This window comes from Perna viridis, chromosome 14 (genome assembly GCF_037379345.1).
Source record: "Perna viridis isolate PV_CMFRI_1.1 ecotype Kerala chromosome 14, ASM3737934v1, whole genome shotgun sequence".
NCBI lineage: Eukaryota > Metazoa > Mollusca > Bivalvia > Mytilida > Mytilidae > Perna > Perna viridis.
The window spans coordinates 12,919,836-12,931,267 of record NC_142458.1 but is presented as its reverse complement, the minus strand read 5'-3'; the positions used below and the strand labels follow the sequence as shown (position 1 = coordinate 12,931,267).

Here is an 11,432-nt window from a genome sequence, read left to right as displayed (position 1 = left end):
GTCATATTTTCACTTCAAAATGATTTTGCAGACCCTGCTTAGATATAACGTCTTACGTTCGGAACAATGTAGGCAGCTTCAATCCCCCCAACACCCACAAACAACGTAGGCAAAATGAGTGGTTTTATCCGAAACCGACGAAATCGTCAGTCAAGGGAAGCTGCTTGAATTAATGCAGTCTGACAATTTCAAAAACGCTGTATATAGAGGTTGTTTTGAGAAAAAACGAAAGTCTGCTATCATAGAGTAATGAAATATCTAATTGTGATTATTCTTTTTGTCAAGTTCAGCAAAGGCATTCAATTCAACATTTTAAAACTAACGAAACACATGATATAACAAACAATTTGAGACGTTTTTATATTAAAGGTTTGATAACACGCACATTAAGACAAACCCTAGGTTGTTCTGTGAAACTGTGTAAACTTTGTACCGTAAACTTAAAACATTGAGTGTAACGAAGGTTGGCCTTGACAATCAATGACATTACTGTGGAATATAACTTAACAATTAACGAACGCACTACTGCCGATTTCATTTAACGATAATGATGCAAAATGGCGTCCACAGATCTACATCTGTTAACAAACCCAGAGAAAATAGGACTTCTCCGAGAGATTTTACATCAAAGGACCCCTCCCCCACTGACACTAAAATCAAAGACCCCCAAAAAACAACAATCAAACAAACAAAACAAACTTACCCACGAAGAGGCAAAGACACACAATTAAGACCTTCATTTTTGTTACTTTCCTGTGCTTGGATCTTATAATGTACTTAGAGACCGGGAAAGACAGCTGATATATACAACCCAGATAAGTGACTGGAAATCACGAAATCTTATCGAACGAATTTTGCCTCTCCGATATAAAGTTCGAATGGCCATAACAGTAAAATCCAGATTTTAGTCTTGTCTATTAAGAAGGGAAATTACTGATTAATAAGATGCGCAATTGATATATATTTTCTGATAGCTGCAGGAGTAGCAATTAGAATCCATCCCACTCCATGTGTAACAGAAAATTTGGTATTTAAAAAAACTTAAATATAGGGTCACATGTATACAGACTACACTGTATCTAAAAATAGTATTTAATTTTGTAATGAATACTTTGCGGGTTCACATTCTGAAAATATACTCGACTTATTTCAGAGTATTTTCGGAATATTTATCGTACTTGATAAACGAACAAGATATACATGTACTATTTAGATAAGTCCTGTTTAGTCATAAATGAAATATATAGAGTAGTTAATTCATATCTTGATGCAAAATCACGTCATATCGTTTTTTTTTAGATAGTTGGGGTTACCTTTCTTAAGTGTATTCTTCATAAAAAGGCATTTGCAGTGCTTGAATTTAAAGAAAATGTACATTTTCTTTTGATTTATTGCTTGAGTAATTTAGCTTGACGATTATTTTGCGTACATACCTTTGTCGTTAATTTAATTATGTGATCTTATTCGTTCTTCGTATGTTGTCCTCCTGTCGTATATTAATCTATATATGACCCCTATTTGTACCTACCGAAGTTTGGAGTTGCAATTTTCGGTAATGTTCCCATTTATATTAGTTTCATCTTGTATTATTTTTTACTTTTGTTTTTTTTTTATATGATATTGATTTATTGTGCAATTGTAAATTCCCAAACCAATAATTGTGATTAAATCAATGGAACCAAGGTTATAGCGGTAATCAAAAGAATGTAATCCAGGGACAAAGACCAGACATGAAAAACAGACACACACAAGAAAGAAAATATAGTAACTATAATCATACATACAAAGTAACAAAATCTAATGAGCAACTCGGACTCCACTAAAAACTGGGAGCATGGACCAGGGCACCGGTAGGGTAAGCGTCTTCCGCTTTTCTAGAAACACCCTCCGAGTTGCTCATAAAAAGTCAAGTTGGGGTAGTCAAAAGAGGAAAGGAAAACCGACATTTGTTTGCAATGAAACCACGGTTGGACAAGTTTAATATACCAAAAAGGACTTCTAAAGGCCTTACAACCACTGGTTTAATTCCACTGCAGGTTTTGTGCGGATTCCCAAAAACAGGAGTCGTTGGTCATTACGGTATTGTTGTGAACTATGTGGTATTACCATTATTTAGTGAACATGAAAGCATTACTCTTTTTATCAAAATCTTCAGAGCTTATGAATATGGTGTGTTTACTTCTATTAAAGACCTTATTGTAACCTCGTGTTTACCCCGTGGTGTTATGTGTTGTTCTATTTAGGATATATTTTGTGCTTTACACATAGTTATAAGCCGTCCAATCTCAATCCCAACTGGATGTACTTTCTTTCTTGGTTTAAGATAATACTTAATCATAAGATAAAGATGTTGACAATTATCAACTTTGAGACAATTTTACCATCTGAAGTGTCCTTAAAACAAGTCTAAGATCACTTAATTTTACTCAAATAAAAAGAAGGATCTCCACATATAAGGTTGACAATTAAATGTTATGGATATTAACAAACTCTAACTTTCTCTTTATTCAGGTGAGTTAAAATATGCGTTTTCATCAACGAAACCGAAAAACCGTGAATTCGTTTTTTCTCATTCATATTTCGATGATACCTTGTTTAATCTAACACCATACAAAAAATCAGACAAATCTTGACGTAGTCCATTCGGTTCCAGCTAAAAACAAACATCTTATTCATGTTATTGGATATGTGCTTTTTAACCAATAAAATCGCTTGAAATAGAATTAGAGGAACAACTCAAGGAATATAATACGTTCCAATTCAATGTTATTTCAGTAAACTCATGCTTTGTTCTATATGCAGAAATGTTTTATTTTTCTAGAGTTAGTTTCTTTCAATCTTTAAATCAATCTAATTTTATAAACTTTATGTGGAAATTGTAGGTCGAAAACAGGTTTTAATGACATTTTCTAAAAGGTCTGAAAGGTCTGATATCGTTGAACTTTTACTGTCTTTATCTTACCAGACCTTTACGTCCTGATGTAAATTGTCTCATAAATAGGGATTCACTAATCGCCATGTGGTGTACTGCGGAATATTCCAATGTTACGGTTTTAAATTTTATACACATTTTGAATAGGTTCGCTCTAACTTATGTTAATTCGAAAATATTTTTAGTACATCATGAACAATGTTTACCTATTTGTAATATCAAATTTCAATATCAAATTTACTTATGTTGTATGCTCTTCAGGTATTTACAAAAAAACAAAAAAAGAAAAATGCAGCCAGGCCTGGCTAATTAATCTCAATCATGCTTCTTCTAAAATTGATTAATATCTAAAAGTGTTTATGTATTTTAATGTGCATGTATAAGTTCTTCCTAATGGTCAATCGTAATTTTTAACTACATCGTTATACTACAAAAAAGTTGTATGATGAAAAATTTATATTTCTATTTCTGAAGAATTTTTCATTATTTATGTTAAGGGTAGGAAAAAAATTCAAATAACATTGAGATTTCTTCAATACCAAACAAGCCAAACTTTCACTAGGCCTTTGAACGGACACATTTTGTATGTGTATGCATTGCCTGGTGTAAATTGAGGTAGAGTTTTATTACAGCCTATAAAAAAATGTCTTATGTCTTTTTAATATTTTTATTGCTTTTTGGTATGTAAGCAAATCACATTACGATAGAGTGTAATTTTCTAGATAGGATGATTTTTGACCCTGACCTTTGATTCAAACCAAATACAATACAAAATGTTGTTTGGGCCATAATTTGTTTGGTCTTTTTACTTAGACACCTGATATTTGGTACGGGGTTACATTTCTTGAAGTCGAGGCGTCACGTACTAGAGTGGTTAACATTTAAACTTTACCTTTGACCTCAGACCATAACTGTTTTGTCTTTTGACCCAGACTCCTAATATTTGGTATGTTGGTATCCTCTCAGGGTGGAGTGTCACGTACCAGAGTAGGTGACATTTGACCTCAACCTGTAACCTCAAGTCAAACAACATACAAATTGTGGCTAAATAACCCCCAAAGTTTTGTCTTCGCCATAACTTTTTTTGTCATTTTACTTAGATATCTGACATTAGGTATGTGGCTATTTCATGCTAAGGCGAAACGTCTTGTACCAAGGTGTGTGATTTTTGAACATGACCTTTGACCTTATTGTCAAATGACATGCAAAATTTTGGCTTAGGTTAATGATTCATTTCATGCACTATTTCACCTCGTAGTATGTCATAAATGTAAAGAAGCACTTGTCCTTTATTACCTTATTATGCTTAACCCCAAGTAGCAGGGTTAATAATTATTTAAACATCATTCTGTTATAAACAATATGTTCTCTAAATTTTAAAGGAGAAGAACTCTGGTGAGCTTCGAAGTTGCGCAGGGTATACTTTTAACCCGTCCGTCTGTCCATCAGTTCATCTTCAGTTTTCCGGACTTTTTTTGAAGCAGTTGCAGATATTGACATAAATTTTGGGTTTAAGTTCACCATGATAAGTTACAAGTCAAGTTTACGTTTCGTTCCACTCAGATGATTTTTATTTTAGATTAATTAAAACTTAAAGAAATTAAAGTTTGGAGTTTGAAACTACCATTCTTGATCAGAATTTAGTTAGAAGATAGAGGTTTCTTTTCTTGTAGTATATTTTAAGCTCACCTGAGACATAGGTCAGTGTAAGCTAGTGCCATCACTTTGTGTCTTTTGTAGGCATCTGTTGTTATTGTTACTTTTCTCAAAAAAATATTTTTTTTAATTTTACTTTGTCACAGTCTTTTTTAATGCCTGAAAAATAATTTTCAAAAATCTTTTTTTAAATTTTATTTTGTTGCAATCTTTTCTTACACCTGACAAATCATTTCAAATACATCTTTTTAAATTTAACTTTGTTGCAATATTTTCTATTGCCTGATTTAACACTCTAATTTCTTTTTTATTTGGATCCTTCTACATGTATTTATCTTACGAACAAATTCACTCGAGTATCCAACATGGTGATGCGTGGAGTAGTGTATTTTGGTGTGTAGCATTTCAGAAACTATGAATAAACCATAGGAAAGAGTAATCAATGGAACTAGAATTCTAGTAGAAATCAACAATTACATATTTCATCTCGTAGTGGCACATTAGAATCAATTGCAATATAGACAATATGAGCTTTACAAGATATGATACAGTTACATTATCCTTCTACTTATTTATTGCCCAAACATGAGGTCAGATGTAAACTTGAACATAGTCAATGAAATGTAAAATAGAGGTTGCAGATAGTTCACTTTTGCCTGGAAGATAATTCACGATCCTTGATGCATCAGTACATAACTTAAGTTATACGATCCTACCTTTTATATTTAATGAGGTATGATACCAAAAGTACTAAATCATGATATTGTTACCAAAGAATTAGATTTTTGTTTTCTTTGACATATTCCTCTATATATTTTTATCTATTCAACTAGGGTGGAACACAGATATAAACATGCACGTAGATTTTCCATCACTTCTTCATCAACTTCCTAATCCGAAGATAGTCAAATTCATAGTGAACCTGGTTGTGATTACTAAGATCTATTGACTGACCAGGTATCAATTGTAATACATTTCTGATACATAAGAATTAAGACTAAACCAAAGTATCTGAACAGATTTGCTAAGGCAAAAAATATAGGTCACAATAACCTAATTCTTTATATTGTGTTTATCATATAAACGGCATGTTATTGTATGCACAAATTAAGCCAGTTCTCGTGCTAGTTTCCTTAAATGGGAAATAAATGTTCACAAATAAAATGGTTTTTGAATGCTATTCAAATATATTTCAATGGGATTAGGGTATAAGTATTATCCTAAGTTCTGATATATACAAACAGACAAGACAATATCAACTTTCATATTGTTTATTTTCTAGACTGTGATATTCCCAGAGCACCCTCATACGGCATTAACATTTATAACTGATCTGTTTAGCTCGTATTTGTAATAAACTGTCAGATTTTATTTTACACAACAAATTCCTCACAGGAAAGCTTTAGAACCAAGGGTTACCGATTTAAAATACTTCTATAAACGTTTACGATGTGTTTTCACCGTTACAAAATTTCATCAAAATTTAGTGCTTCTCGTATCATACATGTACCTCAATCAATATAAAAGGCATGATCATATAACTAAAGTTATATACTAATGCATTAAGGATAGCGAATCAGCATCCAAATGAAAGGGCAGTATCTATATTTCTTTTACTTTGTTAAAATTTACTTCAGATCTCATGTATGAGCAATGATAAGTAGAAACTTGTTGACTATATTGTAAAAAAGTAGTTCGCATTTTCTAATTATAAAATTGATTCTTAAATGCCAAAAGCCAAGTAAGCTTTAGCCATCACTTGGCATCCTTTATCGTCGACGAATTTTCGAAAATCTACACCTCTAGAGAATTATTCACAAAATGACCGTTGGGAACCGTGAAAAAACATAGCCATCGTTACTAAAATAGAAAATATGGGTCTAAAGGCATTTTGCGCAGATAATTCAAAAACCGTTGCGTTTAGCGAAATTCTGATTGGAGATAATATTGTTCAGCATCAAGAGACAGACCTGTGCCGAAATTCTGAAAACGGTATTGACAACCGATGAAGGAGTTATGACCCCTGAAACAGATTTTGTGGCATTCTTTTTATGTACATCTTTGAAAATAATCTTCAAAAAAAAAAAAAAACATTGTAGTGAATTCAATTAGAGTTTGCATAACTGTTTCGTAGGGTATTCCACACAAAATGACAATTGGGATTTTTGATCCATGAAAAAAACATAATCTTTGTTACTAAAAATATAACATAGGAGTCAGAAGAAAATTTTTGCAAACAACTCAAAGGTTGTTGCCCTTAGCAAAATTCTTGCAGAGTAATATCGTTCAGCCTAATGAGACAGACCTATGCCGAACTTTCAAAACAATTTATCATTTGATTCAGAAGTTAAAGCCCCTTAAACAGTTTTTGCCAGTTTTTGCATGAGGAACTTCGTAAATCCTCTCTAAAACCATTGTACATTATTCAATGGAAGTTGAAGTATTTGTTCCTTAGGATATCCCACATAATATGACTGTTGGTACTTTTAATCCATGAGAAAAACATGACTACCATTACTAAAAATTGAAAATGGAAGTCAGAAGGCATTTTTTGCAAATAATTAAAAAATTGTAGGAGTGATATTGTTCAGCATCATAAGAAAGACCAATTTTGAAATTTTCGAAACGATTCGTATACTAATGTAGGAGTTATTTTACCTGAAACAATTCTATTTTTTTCGCATGACATGTACAACTTTGAAAAATCATTTAAGATCATTTAATGGAAATAAGGATTATTAGTTCTTTAGTGTATTTGTGATCGAAATGACTTGTTATTTTTAATCCATGAATATATATGGCTGCCTATACTAAAAACGGAACATAGGGGTCGACAGACAGTTTTGTTTAATAATTAAAAAAACTGTTGCCTTCAGCAAAAGTCTGGTTCAGGTCATAAAAGGCCTTCAAAAGCATTTCCAGCATTTTGACTATTCAGTTAATTTTAACTTAGCCTGTCTCATTGTCAAGTTTTTCTAATAAGCAAATTGTAAACCAAGTGACCGATTCAGGCTCTCTTGAGTCTCTAGTTATCCATGTATAATATTCCTATCATATATTTATAAATGTTGATTTTTCAATTGTTCTTATCTAAATTTCTGCCACTAAATTCCATGTTGAGTAAGTCACAGTATTGTGACATTATGTTAAACAACACAATTATAGACCATTTTTAAATGTTCTATAAAAAATAATCTACATGTTCATATTTATAAGATTGATCAATGGAACCAAGATTCTAGCGGAAATCAAAAGAATGTAATCTGAGACATTTTGATAAGAAGATGTGCATTTCAGTCAAACATGAACTATAACAAATGGAAATAGGATATCATGTCAAAAGAAGATCAACAAACAACAAGAAATATTATTCTGAGGTCTAATTGAATTCTCTCAATATACAGAAATTAATTAATAAAAAAAAGTATCAGTCATACGACATCCGTCCTCATTAACAATAAGTCATGAATTAGTATGTTATCATCATATCAAATATTAGAAGTCTAGGTAAAAAAAATATGGCCCAGACAAAATTTTGTATGGTATTTGGCCAAAATTTTGTATGTCATCTGAACTTGTATTCAGAGGTTAAGGTCAAAGGTCATCCTATCTAGAACATTACACTCTACCTTAATTTGATTTACTTACATACTAAATATCAGATATTTGGGGAAAAAGACAAAAAAACGTTATGGCCAAGACAAAGTTTTGCATGGTATTTTGCTAAATACTTTATATTATATGACCTTGAGGTGAAAGGTCAAGAAAAAGGGTCACCAATATTGGTACGTAACACTCTGCACTAAGAGGGTGTACCAACATACCAAATATTAGAAGACTAAGAAAAACAAAAAAGTTATGATCTGAGAACAATGTTAGTATGAAAAGCATTAAGAAAAAAAAGTCTTTATTGGTCCAGATGAGCAAAAAAAAAAAACAAAAAACAAAAAAACAAAAAAAAAAAAAAACAAATATAGGTTACGTATTTTTATTTTTGATATGTTTCAGTGGAGAGGTCTAGCCATAGATCAATGCATACATATGGGTAATATAATATTTTTAGTGCTGGCAAAACAAGTCTGAACATAGCCTAATTCCGTATATTTCAAAATGTCAAAAATTAAGAATTTTGGTTGCTATGGTAACTAGATCTAAACCAACCAGGTTGCTTTGTACTTTATTGTAAATTGTTTTCCGGAAGTCACAATTTATTAATATAAGTATGTAGTTTGACAAATGTGCACCATTGGATATATACAATTACATAATATTTATTTTTCATTCTATTTAGTGTTTTTCCAATATATCCCATTAATTTAAAGTCAATTTGGATAAAATATCTGACATTGACAAATCACCCACTGCATGATTCTTAGGCGGACTGCTACTTAAGTAAAATATAAAAACTCTTTTCAACAGCAGTAGTATTAGAATTAAATATATAGTAAGATCTTAATAAAAAATCTAACTGTATACGAGAAGTTCTTAAAACCAACACTATCGAGATAGGGTGCCAAATCTATCACCGATGGGGTCTACCACGTGCAATACAAGAAATGAGACGTAGTTATTTCAAAATTAGCAACCGTACAAAATATTAATGCAGGTTTTCGGTTTTCAGTATTTTCAACTAAAGAAAGCCCGGATCATAAAACATTCTTGACATAAATTTACAAAACCCTTATTCTTTTTTTTTACAATTTCTGCTCTGATATGACCGCTAATTAATCTGTTGTGACGCAATAATATGCACATGCTAATTAATCTGCATCGGTATAATCATGCCGTAAAATCTAAATTCAACCCACCATTTCGTATGACATGTTTATACCAAGTCAGTACCATTGCGGTTCCGGCTGCTTAAGCCGTAAAGTATCTTGTTTAAGTGTCGGATTAGTTTTGGACTTGACTATGGAACGGATTAATGCTCGATACTTTGTTGTTACTCTTATTTTCTACCTGAGAGCAGTAGCTAAATTAGACTTAAAACTGTATATATGTAAAATACTATTATACAGTTTCTTTGTCTTCTATGCCAATTATCTGATAATTTTTAGCTTTTTTTTTGTTTGTTTTTGTTTTTTGTGTTTTGTTTTGTTTTGTTTTGTTTTGTTTTTTGGTGTTTTTGTTAGAACAACGTAAAACATATATCTGATATGATTTATTGATGAATCCAACTGTGTTAAGGACTAGTTTTAGTGAAGTGACGGTTTCGGCGATGGAACCTTTTTTTGGACTCCCTTTTCCGAATATGTGTATAAGCATCCTCATCTTTATCGCTTTTTTGTTAATTTCTGCTGTTGCTGCACAAAATAATCTAGAACACCACATTTTCATAACATAATTTTATTTTTTTCAGTTACCCTGATTATGATTATGATGATGAGAACAATGACAGGCTCCGTCAACACAATGTGGGTTGCCATGATCACATGAGCAATCGTTCTGAGAAGTGCATGCTGCAAGTAAAACAAGACAGTATTAAAGGTTAATTTGCAAGATCTTCCAAGGATCAATTCAATTTCTTTATATGCTAATGATGTGAAGATTCTAAACATAATAAATAATATGTTAAATATTCTGGGGTCAAAGTTTACAATTAACAAGTTTTATATTCGACGATTTCTATCAGAAAATGCTCGTGTTTAAATGAAAATTTCACATTTCGTTTGCGTTTTCAACTTTATGTTTAATAAAACTTTTATTTTTTCTTGTAAATATTAGTTAAAGAATATTTTAATAATTTATTAGAAGTCCAGGAATTTTAAGTAGATGATATTCACTCTCGAATCATTTCTGGTCACATAGTCCAATTTATTTTACATGAATCAACACCATCCACTGGATGTGTTTGATATGATTTCACGCTCTATTTAGTTATCTGCATTGCACATGTTTATCAGCTATGTGTTTTTTTGTTTCGCCTTGTTCTTGTCATATACAGAAGCGTTTTCTGATGCCTTTGTTTTTGATGATATTGATCAAATCTGACAAAGGCTAGTTTCTACGTATATTTTGTAGGGGAATGTTCAGTTTGAAACTTTTTTCGAAAAAAAAGGCGTCGGAAAGTATCGATACTCACTGTTTCCCTCGTTACTGGTACAGGTACAAGCGTTGTCAATACAGTGAAGTTCAAATTGAGCAGAACATGCTGTAACCGTACAGTCAGTCTTCATATTACATTTTTCAGCGCTTATGCCTAACAAAATATGTAAAACAGTTGCTAAAATTGATGTACATACCAGTCGGACAAGTTTTTCTGTTAAATAATTTTTTTAACTATGGCAATTTAAAAATAAAAATTAATAGTAAACAAAATTAAAAAAGTAAACAAAATACTCACAAACAATTAGTGTAAGACAAAATATGATAAGCTTCATGATTATGGTCTGCAAGCCTTCACAAATTTTGAAAAAAATACACAGAATGTAACTATAGGTTCATTATATAATGCCATGAAGGTGACGTGAAAATGTCGTAATCAGTGAACACATTTTGATTTCCCATACACCTGTCCAGAAATTTCATATCGTCCTAATTACAGATTATTAGATGTTGGATCGTGTCATAACAGGTATTTGCGAGAGGTTTTAGAATGTAAAATATGTTGAAGCCTTGGTACATAGTTGTCGGAATTTTGTTTTTTTTGTATAATTCTTAAATAGTTCTGCGCCCTAATTTTATAATCGTATTTACACATCTTTTTAAATTGAAGCCTGATAGAATATTCAAAGTTATAAATCAAAATGGAGTTACAATTATATGTCACTAGGCTATGAATATTGCCTAAAAATTATACCAGAACTTGCCAAAACTACGCAAACTTTTTTTTATCGCGCTAGTA

The 11,432-nt window shown here is 31.5% G+C and overlaps 1 protein-coding gene across 1 annotated transcript; it reads right to left on the bottom strand.

Moving 5' to 3' along the window:
- Window positions 1–9,918: 9,918 nt before the first annotated feature.
- LOC148598254 (uncharacterized) lies at window positions 9,919–11,091 on the bottom strand. Its single transcript, XM_088561309.1, has 3 exons — window positions 10,932–11,091; window positions 10,671–10,787; window positions 9,919–10,047 (listed from the first exon to the last, which is right to left on the bottom strand). The coding sequence occupies exons 1-3, from the start codon at window positions 10,966–10,968 to the stop codon at window positions 9,944–9,946; spliced, it is 258 nt and encodes an 85-aa protein (XP_088417435.1). The 5' UTR covers window positions 10,969–11,091; the 3' UTR covers window positions 9,919–9,943.
- Between the last annotated feature and the right edge of the window lie 341 nt (window positions 11,092–11,432).

Excerpts from the sequence above, each read along its gene's own strand:
- LOC148598254 (XM_088561309.1), bottom strand. The coding sequence starts at position 10,968 with ATGAAGCTTATCATATTTTGTCTTACACTAATTGTTT. Across the intron at positions 10,788-10,931 it reads TTGTCTTACACTAATTGTTT|GCATAAGCGCTGAAAAATGT; the intron begins GTGAGTATTTTG and ends ATATTTTGTTAG. Across the intron at positions 10,048-10,670 it reads TACCAGTAACGAGGGAAACA|CATGCACTTCTCAGAACGAT; the intron begins GTGAGTATCGAT and ends TTTTACTTGCAG.